Genomic DNA, 13,007 nt, shown 5'->3' with positions numbered 1-13,007 from the left:
ATGTTGAAAAATCCATCCTTCAAATCCATGAGGCTAAACCATTTTTTGCCTGATATGCTCTCAATACAGTCCTCGATGAGGGGTAAAGGAAAGTTATCCCTAATAGTCTTTTTGTTTAACGCTCGATAATCGACACACATCCGCGTTTCCCCTGTCTTTTTCTTTACCAACACAATTGCTGACGTGTATGGAGAATTGCTGTATCGTATTATTTTCCTTTCTAACAAATCACTAACAATCTTCTGCGTTTCCTCACGATCACGAACCGACAATCTACGGGGAGAGCAGTGTATTGGAATATCATCAGATAATTTAATCTGCATCCTATAATCAGATGACTTTTTATCAATTCCCTTTGGAGTTACATAACGATTATGAATAAGATCTTCTAAAGTCTTCTTCTGGAATGAATTTAACAAAGGATTTAGATCAATATCGTCCGTACGTATCACTTGGGAATTCACAGGACTATCATAAGAATTGCTTATCGTAGATGGTGTAGACACCGATGTTATATTATTATTGTCATTTATTTTTCTTGTGGATTCAAATACTTCTATATCATTCGTAGTTTCCTTGACTTGAAGTAATTTTACATTAAATGCATGCATAAAGTTCCGTCCAAGAATCATTGGAACATGAATGCTCTCGTTCGGAACAACAAGTAATTCTATTTGTTTAGACGATTTTTTAAATTTTATTAAACAAGAAATATTTCCATTTTCAAAGGGGAATTGCCAACTCCAACATACGAAGTTGGTATTAAATTCTTCGAACGTATCACACCAGTCGGTAATAAAGACATCTTAACCAAACTAATTGGGCTACCGGAATCGATCAAGCACGAAATATTCGCAGAATTAGTATATTTGGATCCACAAGAATATTTAAAGGCCACACTTACCATTTGTGTTGTGTCTACAATATCATTACTACAAAATATGGTAGCAGTAACATTCATCCTTTTAGGACAATCCTTGTAAAAATGTCCCATTTGGAAACAATGGAAACAAGATCCCGGTGGACGTCGAGGCTTATTGCAGGTGTTCTTCATATGTCCAAATTGAGAGCAATTGAAACATCGTATGCCTTTAGTATTGTCACGGCCTTCTTTATGAGTACTGACTGTTTTTGACCTGCGTTTCTCGTATCTATCTATTCCATGCATCAATTCTTGTAATGAGTTTGATCCGTATAGAATGGATATGTTGTTGGTTTTATCTTCCATTCCGTCTATTATAATGTCAACCAGTTCTTGCTCGTTGATTTCGCCTTCTGCTGCAATAGTTTGCATTGCTACTATATAGGCAATACACGGCTCTGTTGGCTTCAACTTGCGCAAACTCAATTTTTGATAAACTTCTTCTTGCGTTACCGTTCTCTTGAAAATGTCTAAGAGCGATCTCTTCAACTCCTTATATTCTTTGTAATTTGAATTTTCCATGAACTCTCGCGCAGTTCCAACCAGCAAATATCTTAAGCACATATATTTTTCTTGGTCAGTCATATTTATAGTGTAGCTTTCAAAAGAGTTTATCCATTTTTCAATATTTCGTCCATCATTCCCAGAAAATTTCGGAACCATCATAGAGAGCTCGTCATAATTGATATTTGTAGAAACCTTTTTTCCACCGTTTTCTAAAAATTCAATTTGGTTTCGAAGAGCCAACATTTCTTGCTTCAATCTCAAAACTCTAATTTCACTCTCTAGTTCATCAGCTTCACGGGATAAAACGCTTGAACGAATGAAAGGGTCTGTTACCTGTGATGGAACAGAAGGTCTAGAAAATTGTCCTCGAAGTAAGTTTGCAGGAACGGAAACTGAGGAATAATTGACGGAGGGTACTGAAGAAACAACACAAGAAGATACGGAAGGAGGTACGGAAGTTTGTGTTTGCGGAAGAACATCACAGGACACGCCAATTGCTCTATTGTTAAAAGCGACACCCAATGTATTTGTATTCATTAAATCGGAAATAACTGATGAAGTCCGGGCGGCAGAAACAGAAGCAGCAGTCCCTGAAGTACCAGGAAATTGTCTTTGAACTTTATTTACAGGAACGGAAGCAGAAGAATTATAGACGGAAGGTACGGAAGAAATTACGGAAGGAGGCACTGAAGTCTGTGTTTGCCGAAGATTTGCACAAGATACGCCAATTTCGCTGTTATTAAAAGCGACACTCAATGTATTTCTAGATATTAAATCGGTTGAAGTCCGTGCGGCAGAAAAACAAGCGGCAGTTCCAAGAACCAATTCAGTTTGATTTGTGGACTCACCATTACATTGAAATGACTGAAGCAAATTTTCAGGATCGGCAGTTGCGGAATTAATAACGGGAGTTTCATTCAAAGTATTGGATGACATTGTAGTGACAGTTACAGATGAATTCCCAGCAGAATCAGAAGAAACCACATTACCAGAAGGCAATTCAGTCTGCTTTGATGGACCACCGTTAACTTGCAAAGAATCATATAATGTTCTCAATTGTGCAATTGACGCTGTTTCTGGAAATTCCACATTTGAAGCTTTCAAAGCTGAAAGAATTCTTTCTCGAGTAGGGCGTGAATCCATATTTAAAAAAAAAAAAATTTTTTTTTTTGAGTCTTCTTTCTTTTTTTTTTATTTATTTTTTTTTGGGAACCCCACACCTGAATTGTAAAACTTCTGTCAACAAACTGACTCTTTTTATTATATTTTTCAAACAAACAACATTAAAGGAACAAGCTAGTCTACTTAGTTTCATCAAAAGTTTCTTATAAATACGAGTATAACAAGTTATTATATTACAGTAGGTTTGTTTGTTTGTGTGTTCCTTATAGACTCGGAAACGGCTGAACCGATTTTCTTGAAATTTTCACAGATGGTGCATATTGAACCCGTATTGAAAATGGGGTACTACATTTTTTGATATCTGAAGGGGGGGACGGACACTCCCCCCCAGATATCGGAGATGGGTGGTGCGATTTAAGCGAAATTTTGTGTGCTCTCATATAGTACCCTAAAAATATAAATTTGGTATCCAAATTTCAGATGGGGTACCTAGGGGGGCCGCCCCACCCTAAAACCTACCAAAGATATATATAGACCAATCACGACAATATGGGACTCAAATGAAAGGTATTTAGGATAAGAAAACGTATCTGATTTCCAAATGTCGGACCAAGGGTTAGGGGGACCACCCCAACCCCCAAATCACCCCTATATTAGACATATTTACCGACAATGGCAATATGGGACTCAAATGAAAGGTATTTGCGAGTAGAATACGAATCTGATATCCAAATGTGGGACCACGTTTCTGGGGGTCCACCCCTTTCCCAAAACAGCCCCCAAAGGGTAAAAATTTTTCCACCATGCCAATATGTGGCTCAAAGAAAAGGCATTTGAGATTAGAAAACAAATCTGATAACCTATTTTGAGGCTATGTGTTTGGGGGACGCCCCATCCTGTAAACTCCCCTAAACCAATGACAAAATGGGGTTTAAATAAATGGTATTTGAGAGAAGAGCACGATGCTGATATTTTTTCAGGGCCTCACCTACGAAAACACCCCTAATCCAAACTAAAATTTGAAGACCAATAAAGATCATATGGGATTCAGATAAAGGCATTTATATTGTTAAACAGTTTGTCGAGAGATATGCTATTTTCGTAGTATGCTAATTCACTAAAAGCTCTTTAATTGTCGACAATAAATATTCCAAGGAAACTTTTTTCCATATAAAGTAAAAGAAGGCGCAGCGGAACGTGCCCGGGTCAGCTAGTAAGGTATATATATTCTTGATCAGCGTAAAAATCTAAGACGATCTAGACATGTCCGTCCGTCTGTCTGTTGAAATCACGCTACAGTCTTTAAAAATAGAGATATTGAGCTAAAGTTTTTCACAGGTTCTTTTTTTTGTTCATATGCAGGTTAACTTCGAAGATGGGCCATATCGGACTATATCTTGATATAGCCCGCATATAGACCGATCGGCCGATTTAGGGTCTTAGGCCCATTAAAGCCACATTTATTATCCGATTTTGTTGAAATTTAAGACAGTGAGTTGTGTAAGGCCCTTCGACATCCTTCGTCAATTTGGCTCAGATCGGTCCAGATTTGGGTATAACTGCCATACAGACCGATCCTCCGATTTAGGGTCTTAGGCCCATAAAAGCCACATTTATTATCCGATTTTGCTGAAATTTGGCCCAGATCGGTCCAGATTTGGATATAGCTGCCATATATACCGATCCTCCATTTTAAGGTTTTATGCCCATGTAAGGCGCATTTATTGTCCGATGTCGCCGAAATTTGAGGAAGTGAGTTAAGTTATGCCCCTTGATATACTTCTGCGATATGGTACAGATCGGTCCAGATTTGGTTATAGCTGCCATATGGACTGGTCTCTCGGTTTTAAGTTTTGGGGCCATAAAAGGAGTATTTATTGTTCGATTTCGCTGAAATTTGGGACAGTGCGTTGTGTCAGACTCTCAACTTTTTTCTGCAACTTGGCCCAAATCGGTGGAGATTTCGATTCAGCTGCCATGTAGACCGATCTCTCGATTTAAAGTCTTGGCCCCATAAAAGGCTCATTTACAATCCAGTTTCACTGAAACTTGACACATTGACTTATGTTAGGCTTTTCGACCTCTGTGTCGTATATGGTTCAGATCGGTTTATTTTTAGATATAGCAACTAAAAAGACCAATATTTTGTTATACACAATTGAACAATCACATGTCCTTATTAGTATTTGGTCCAAATCGGAACATGTTTCGATATAACAGCTATGGGACATAAGGTATGCAATTTACATATATACCCGAGGCGGTGGGTATCCAAAGTTCGGCCCGGCCGAACTTAACGCCTTTTTACTTGTTCATTCTAGCATGTCCTCTATTTCTTTTCTGTGACAATTATATTGTTGCTGCGATATATTTTTTGAATCAAACTATACACAGGTGTCACACATATCATTTTTAGGTTTAAAAATCGAAAACGTATGTTTTTAAGACATCCATAAAATTAGGAAATGATATTGGAGAGATACCAATATCTTTTTGCAATTCGCATTCCTGGGAATAAACTTTATACATGTCTGCATAAGATGTAAAATCCGATTGAACATACAATTGCTTTGTATACTGACGTAGGTAATGGGTTTCTACTTTAGGGACGTTTTCCAATCATTTATGTAAATATTGTAATCTAATTGTATAGTCGTTTCCATGTTTTTATTTTAACTATTTTCGATTATAGAAATTTTTTTATTATTTATTACAACGCTTTTTTCACTTTCGCCAATTTCACTAAAGCTGAGGTAACTGTAAAAAAATAATAAACAATGAAAAGTTCACATTATTTTTTCACACACTTTTTATTTCCAAAATTACTATTATATTCCACGGTAACTGATCGACTAACTAGTCGCGCTAAAGAAAGAGCATCACCAAAGCTCAGCTACATTGATGTTTGCAGATGTTCTTCTTGAGTTCGAAAATAAATTACCGTTATCTTTTTAGCTTTTAAACACAATTCGTGTGTTAAATCTGGGCCGAATCTTATATACCCTCCACCATGGATCACATTTGTCGAGTTCTTTTCCCGGCATCTCTTCTTAGGCAAAACAAGGAGTAAAACAGAGAGATCGATTTATATGGGAGCTGTATCAGGCTATAGACCGATTCAGACCATAATAAACACATATGTTGATGGTCACGAGAGGATCCGTCGTACAAAATTTCAGGCAAATCGGATAACAATTGCGCCCTCTAGAGGCTCAAAAAGTCAAGACCTGAGATCGGTTTATATGGCAGCTGTCATACCATACTTGTAACATTTGTTGGATATCATAACAAAACACGTCGTGCAAAATTTCATTCCAATCGGATAAGAATTGCGCCCTCTAGAGGCTCAAGAAGTCAAGACCCAAGATCGGTTTATATTACAACTATATCAGGTTATTGACCGATTGGGACCTAATTTAGCACACGTCGTGCAAAATTTCATTCCAATCGGATAAGAATTGCGCACTCTAGAGGCTCAAGAAATCAAGACACAATATCGGTTTATATGGCAGCTGTGTCAAAACATAGACCCATTTACAATCCCAACCGACCTACACTAATAAGAAGTATTTGTGCAAAATTTCAAGCGACTAGCTTTACTCTATCGAAAGTTAGCGTGCTTTCGACAGACAGACGGACGGACAGACGGACATGGCTATATCGACATAAAATATCACGACGATGAAAAATATATATACTTTATGGGGTTTCAGACGAATATTTCGTGTAGTTACAAACAGAATGACGAAATTAGTATACCCCCATACTATGGTGGAGGGTATAGAAATGATACGAGTGATGTTACGTTATTTTGTTTAAGAAAATTATGCACTTGATGATACGTTATTTTGAATTTTGGTTATAACTTGGTTATTTTTGATAGCAGAAGTTTAAAATTTTGAACCCATATGTAACGTGATGTAGTGAATCGTGTTCAATCATGAACTCAGTTTTGCTTTTTTTGATGATACGTTGTTTTGCATTTTATGTGGCGAGATATATTCTTGATCGTCTCGAAATTCTGATTCGTCCGTTCGTCTGTCGAAATCACGATAGCGGTCGAACGCAAAGTTAGACGCTTGAAATTTTGCACAGATACTTTCTATTGATGCTAATGGGCTATATCGGTTCAGATTAAGATATAGTTCCCACATAGACCGATTTCCCGATTTGACTTCTTGAGCTCATGGAAGAAACAATTTTTGTCCGATTTGGCTGAAATTTGCGCACAGTGTTCTGTTATGACTTCGAACAACTGCGCCAAGTACCGTCCAAATCGGTCAAGAACCTGATATAGCTCCCATATAAACCGATCTTCCGATCCACAATTTTTGTCCGATTTGCCTGAAATTTTGCACATAGTATTCTGTTTTGACGCCCAACAACGGAGCCAAGCACGATCCAAATCGGCCAAGAACGTGAAATATGCTCCCATATAAACCGATCTCCCGATTTGACTAATTTGACCTAAGCCCCTGAAAGCTACAATTTTTGTCTGATTTGGCTGAAATTTTACACATATTTTGAATTCCAACAACTGTGCTCAATGCGGCTTAAATCTAGGCATAACCTGATATAGATCCCATGTGAATCGATCTCCCGATTTGACTTCTTGAGCCCCGGGAAGCCGCAATTTGTATCCGATGTGACTGAAATTTTGTACATAATGTTCTGTTATGATTCTCAACAACTGTATCAAGTACGTTTCAAATCGGTCAAGAACATGAAATAGCTCCCATTTAAATCGATCTCCCGATTTGACTTCTTGAGCTCTTACAAGTCACGTGTTTTACCCGACTTGGCTGAAATTTTGCATATAGTGCTCTCAACAACAGCGCCAAGTACAGTCCAATTGGGTCTATAACTAGATACAGCTCCCATATTTTAGCAGAATTCATGGTGGTGGGATCCCAAGATTCGGCCGGCCAAACTTAGCTAGATTTTATTTGTTTTTAATTAAGGTGGAGATCGCATTTGTTACCCAATAAACACGAAATTTTGCACATATCTCTTTTTTTAGTCCAAATGAATGTGAATTTTGACGAAAATCGGTTTAAATAAAGATATAGCTCCCATATAAATAGATCGCCCGATTTACACTTTTAAGGGCGTAATTACCATAATTTTCAACCGATTTCCACGAAATTTGTTTTGGAATGTTTTAATTCATCTGAAAGCCTCTGCTTAATTTCATCAAAATCAGCTCAGGTTTGGATATAGCTTCCATATAAAGATAGCATCAGTTCATTATTGAGCTGCAGTGAACACTGTAATGGACTAAAAAAGTGATATATGCAAAATTTAGTGATAATTGGGTAAAAAAGGTAAAGATCGCATTTGATCTCTACCTTTTTTCAACAAGAAAAGACGGAAGGACTATCAGCACAATGGGACAGACAGACATCAGGAGGAATTTCTAATTTAATCTAAACATTATATCACAGTCACTGTAGTGGTGCAAAGCACAGTTAGTATTTTTCTAATAAATTTCATATAAGTATGTACGTAGTTTACAAATTTCATGCTTGCACTTAAAGTACTCAACTGGATTCCTCAGATAGCACTTCATCCAACTTTGGCTGTCGTGGCGGCATGGGTTATCGTTAACCAATCGGCATTATATTTCGTACTATGCTTATCGGAATCAAAAGGAAAAAAGTGGAAGGTATGCGTTTCTTTATCTGCAAAAAATTTTCTCCTTTATAGCATGGGACGGTCTAATATGCACGCCGGACCACTAGTGACCAAAGGTAGAAAAAGACAGTTATTTGCGTTTCGTAGATAGACGGACAGCAAACACTCTAACAAAAACCTGTGCTTGTTCATGCTGTTGGTTTGTTTTCATTTTCCAATGTTTCTCTTTTTTCCATTTGTCGTATTGTTGGTTGCAGTACATCTTCCGTCTACCGTGGGGAAATAGAGTTTGACACCTGAGGCCCGCATAAATTTCCACTGGAGCATTGGTTTATTTAAGGAATCTTTGGAAGATGTTTTCTTACTTAAATACTTTAATTGGTTATGACAGAACATTTGTCCCATTAGTCGAGCGTATTCTAAAATCTATGACACTTAGTTTGGAGGTGTCTCGCACCACTTGGTCTTTCCATCGGGCTTTTGGTCATCCCGGATTGCGTGTGATTGCCTTCAAAAGACTTCTTCTTCCATTCTGACAACATAACCAACTGGACCGTTGTATTTTGAAACGTGTAACTATGCTATCGTCGCCATACAGCTCGTGATTCACGCCCATATTCTCCATTAACGCAAATTGGTCCACATATTTTACGAAGAATATTTCTCTCAAACACTCCAATCACTGTCTTGCCTGCTTTCACAACTAGCCATTCCCCGGAACCAAATAACTATACGGGTAGTATCAGTGTCTTGTATAGCGTTATCTTCGTCTGTCGAGAGGTGGCCTTGTTTCTAAGCTGCCAACTTAATCCAAAGTGGCATCTGTTTGCCACTTTCGGTTACGGCGGTGTCAAGGTAGATAAAGTAACTGACTATCTCAAAGTTGTAGTTCCCAACTTACGCCATTTTCTTTATCTGAACGCCTTTGGAGTTGAAACCATCCATTTCGTCTTATCTCCACTTACTGCCAGAGCAATTTTCACTTAACCTCTTTCGATTCTTTCAAAGGCTGCAGTTACTACTTCCGGTGACCGACCTATGATATCGATGTCGTCGTCATAGGCGAGTAGCATTGGTTCTCTTGTAAGTAGTGTGCCTGAAACCTCGTTTGGTATTAAATGGTTCGGAGAGATTCTTTCCTATTCTTACTGAGGAACGCTTATCAGCAAGCGTCATCCTGCCGAGTCTTTCATTCATTCATTTGTTTTGCAGGGATACCAAACTCAGACATGGCTTAAAATACCTTTGAACGTAAAGGAGTATCGAATCCGGCTTTGTAGTCAACAAAGAGATGGTATGTGTTATTTGTTAATCTCGAGTCTTTTCCAGGATTTGACGCTGAGTGAATATATGGTCTATGGTGGATTTACCAGGTCTAAAGCCGCATTGACTTTAGGTGTTAATCATTCTCACAGTACGCTCGATAGTATCTTGTATGCGATGGGGAAGAGATTTATTTCTCTGTATTTGTGTACTGGACATAATATGCAGAGGTTCCAATCATCGGGTATGCCTTTTTCAAGCCAGATAGCGCAGACAAGCTGATGCATACGCCTTATTAGCTTGTTGCCTCCGGTTTTAAATAGTTCAGCGGGTAACCCGTCGGCTCCTGCTGCGTTGTTTTTCTTCAGTCGGGTCACAGCTACGTAGACTTCATTCCGACTTGGAGGTTAACATTCTATACCATCATCAGAATTGGTTCCTCGGTGTCGTTTTCGCCGCCATCTTCGGACACTAGCAGTTGGGTAATATGCTTTATTTATATCTTCAGCACACTATCTGTGTCAGTTACCAGATTTCCTTCTTCGTCTCTGCAGGAGGATGTGCTTACACCAAAGCCGTCGTTTGATTTTTAATTCTTTGGCAGAATTTCCGGACTTCATTCTGACTCCTGTGCACACTCACACGTTTCCATTTTCTTCTTCTTTCTGCGGAATAGACGTTTCTCCTCCCTCCTTTCCTCCTGATACCTCTCTTTCATTTGGAGCATTGCTACTGATAGCAGGGTCTGTATGCACCATTCTTGGTTTCAGTAGGATTTCTTTACCCAAGTACAGGAGAGGATTTCTGTACCCAAGTACGGATTCCGCGGCAGATGTTTTTCTACCGAAATAAAACTCAATCTTCTGCGCTCATTCTTTATGCATAGAACTTTACATAAAAACTCTTATTCGGTTAGTCATACCTTAAAGACATCGGGAGCTAAATCGTTTTCCTCCATACTTTACGTATATGGACTTCTATACTACTCATTGGCGTAGCTAGACATTTTTCCTAAAGGGTGCTAAAAAATTAAAATAAGTAAAAAACCTTTTCTTTTCTGATGGTCTCACCAGGATTCAAATCCAGGCGTTCAGCGCCATAGGCGGACAGGCTAACCTCTGCTCTACGGTGGCCTCCTATATAGCCATGAGACATTAAATCGGGAGATTGGTGTATATGAGGGCTATATTAAGACAAAGACCATATTCGGCACGGATATCGAGGAGCTTAACACAAACCATTGAGTCAATTTTCAGCCAAATCGGGTAATAAATATGGCTTTAAAGATCCTAATATCAAGATAAAGTCCGAAATAGCGATAATCGAACTTAACCTGTCTATAGACACAAAATAAACATGTACAAAGTTTCAGTTCAATATCTTAGTTTCTATAGACTGAAGCGTGAATTTAGCAGAGAGGTGGGCTAGATCGTCTTAGATTTTTTAGAAGTCCAAGAATATACATTAGACTGTCCCACGCTTAAAGGTAGAATTTTTTTTGTAGATAAGGAAAACATACCTTCCATTTTTTTTTTACTTTTGATCACAATAAGCTAAATACGAAGTATCACGAAGTGATTTCTAGGGAATCCAGAGTATATCGTTTGTTTGTCTGTTGTTTATTTGTAATCAAGGTCAAGATCGCATTTTTTATCCAACCATCACGAAATTGTCCACATATCACTTTAATAGCCCAAAGATAAATGCCTTGACTTTTGGTAAAATCGGGTCAGATTTAGATATAGCTCCCATGTGTGTGTGTTTTTTTTTTTTTTGAAAAACTTAACTTGCTGCGAAAATAGCATATCGCTCGACAAACTGTTTAACAATATAAGTGCCTTTATCTGAATCCCATATGATCTTTATTGGTCTTCAAATTTAAGTTTGGATTAGGGGTGTTTTCGTAGGTGAGGCCCTGAAAAAATATTAGCATCGTGCTCTTCTTTCAAATACCATTTATTTAAACCCCATTTTGCCATTGGTTTAGGGGAGTTTACAGGATGAGGCGTCCCCCAAACACATGGCCTCAAAATAGGTTATCAAATTTGTTTTCTAATCTCAAATGCCTTTCCTTTGAGCCACATATTGGCATGGTGGAAAAATTTTTACCCTTTGGGTGCTGTTTTGGGGATGGGGTGATGCTCTAGACACATGGTCTTACATTTGGATATCAAATTCGTATTCTACTCCCAAATTCCTTTATTTGAGCCCCATATTGCGATGGTCACTAAAAAAATGCTGTTTGTGGGTTATTTTGGGAAAGGGGTAGACATCCAGAAAATTTGTCCCGAAAGTGGGTATCAATTCTTGCTCTACCGCCCAATACCTTTCATTTAAGCTCCATATTGACATGGTCGGTAAAAATGCCCGATTTAGGGGTGTTTTGGGGATTGAGGTGGTCCTCCAAACACTAAGCCCGGATATATATATGCGCAACGTGCTCTATTCTTATATATCTATTTATCATTTATTTGAACTCCATATTAGCATTGGCCTCAAAATTGAATATCAAATTCGTATTCTAATCTCATTTAAACTGCTTATTGCAAAAGTCAGCAAATATGTCCGGTTTGCGGTATTGGTCCTAAAAACTATAAATATTTATTTCCACTCTCTTTAAGACCCAAATTGTCTTGGTGAGCAAATACGTCCTATTTGGAGGTTGTTATGGTGGTGGGACGTCCGCTAGACAGTTGGTTCTTAATGTTGAAATCAGATACGTGGTCTACTCCCAAACCTTTAATTTGAACCTTATATTTCCATAGTCGGAATACATGACCGGATTAGGGGGTGTTTTGTGGGATGGGCGGCCACTCAGTGAGTTGGCCTTGAAAATATATATCGGATTCGTGTTCTACTCTAAAACCCTCTTATTTGAGCCTCATATTGCAATAGTCAGCAAATACTTACTATTTGGGTGTTGTTGTGGGGGTGGAGTGGCCCCATAGACACTTTTCCCGAATATTGATATAAGATTCGTGCTTTTTTTAATTAATTTGTAATTTATTTATTTACACCCGCACAACAAGAATATAAAACTCTTATAATTAAAGTGCGGGTAATATCTCCAACAATTGTACATAGTAAACACTTAAAACTAAGAATCTATAGTTATACAATACATCACAGATTTTGAATGAATAACTTACTAACGGAAAAAACATTTGTGGCTTTGTACAACAAAAGTGAATTTATCAATTAAAGAGGAATTAATAGACTTAGTTGATCCGAAAAAAAAGAAATTTAGGTAAGTATAATAGAATAAAAATAAATATATAAATGAGTCTTAACATTCATCAACTTCATGCAGTAAAATGTTTCCAAAGTCTGGTTTTAAATGTTGCCGAGTTACTGAGTAATTGCAGATCGTTAGGAAGTGAATTCCAGAGACGTACAGCGAATATGAACATATGCCATTCAGAAACAAGCCTCCGATTAATTTTGGGAATGATTTTTTACCTCTAGTAGATCTGGCGAAATCAATAAATCCATACAGATATTGTGGTGCCTGCGTGTAGATGAGTTTATGCAGGAAAGTAAGCGATCTTAGGAACAACAA

At 37.9% G+C, this 13,007-nt stretch overlaps 1 protein-coding gene across 1 annotated transcript; it reads right to left on the bottom strand.

Moving 5' to 3' along the window:
* Positions 1–737: 737 nt before the first annotated feature.
* LOC131994227 (uncharacterized) lies at positions 738–2,612 on the bottom strand. Its single transcript, XM_059360817.1, has 2 exons — positions 905–2,612; positions 738–824 (listed from the first exon to the last, which is right to left on the bottom strand). The coding sequence occupies exons 1-2, from the start codon at positions 2,570–2,572 to the stop codon at positions 816–818; spliced, it is 1,677 nt and encodes a 558-aa protein (XP_059216800.1). The 5' UTR covers positions 2,573–2,612; the 3' UTR covers positions 738–815.
* Between the last annotated feature and the right edge of the window lie 10,395 nt (positions 2,613–13,007).

The sequence above is a fragment of the Stomoxys calcitrans genome, chromosome 1 (genome assembly GCF_963082655.1).
Source record: "Stomoxys calcitrans chromosome 1, idStoCalc2.1, whole genome shotgun sequence".
Taxonomy (NCBI): Eukaryota; Metazoa; Arthropoda; class Insecta; order Diptera; family Muscidae; genus Stomoxys; species Stomoxys calcitrans.
The sequence above is the reverse complement of the archived record's forward strand: the minus strand, read 5'-3'. Positions and strand labels throughout refer to the sequence as shown.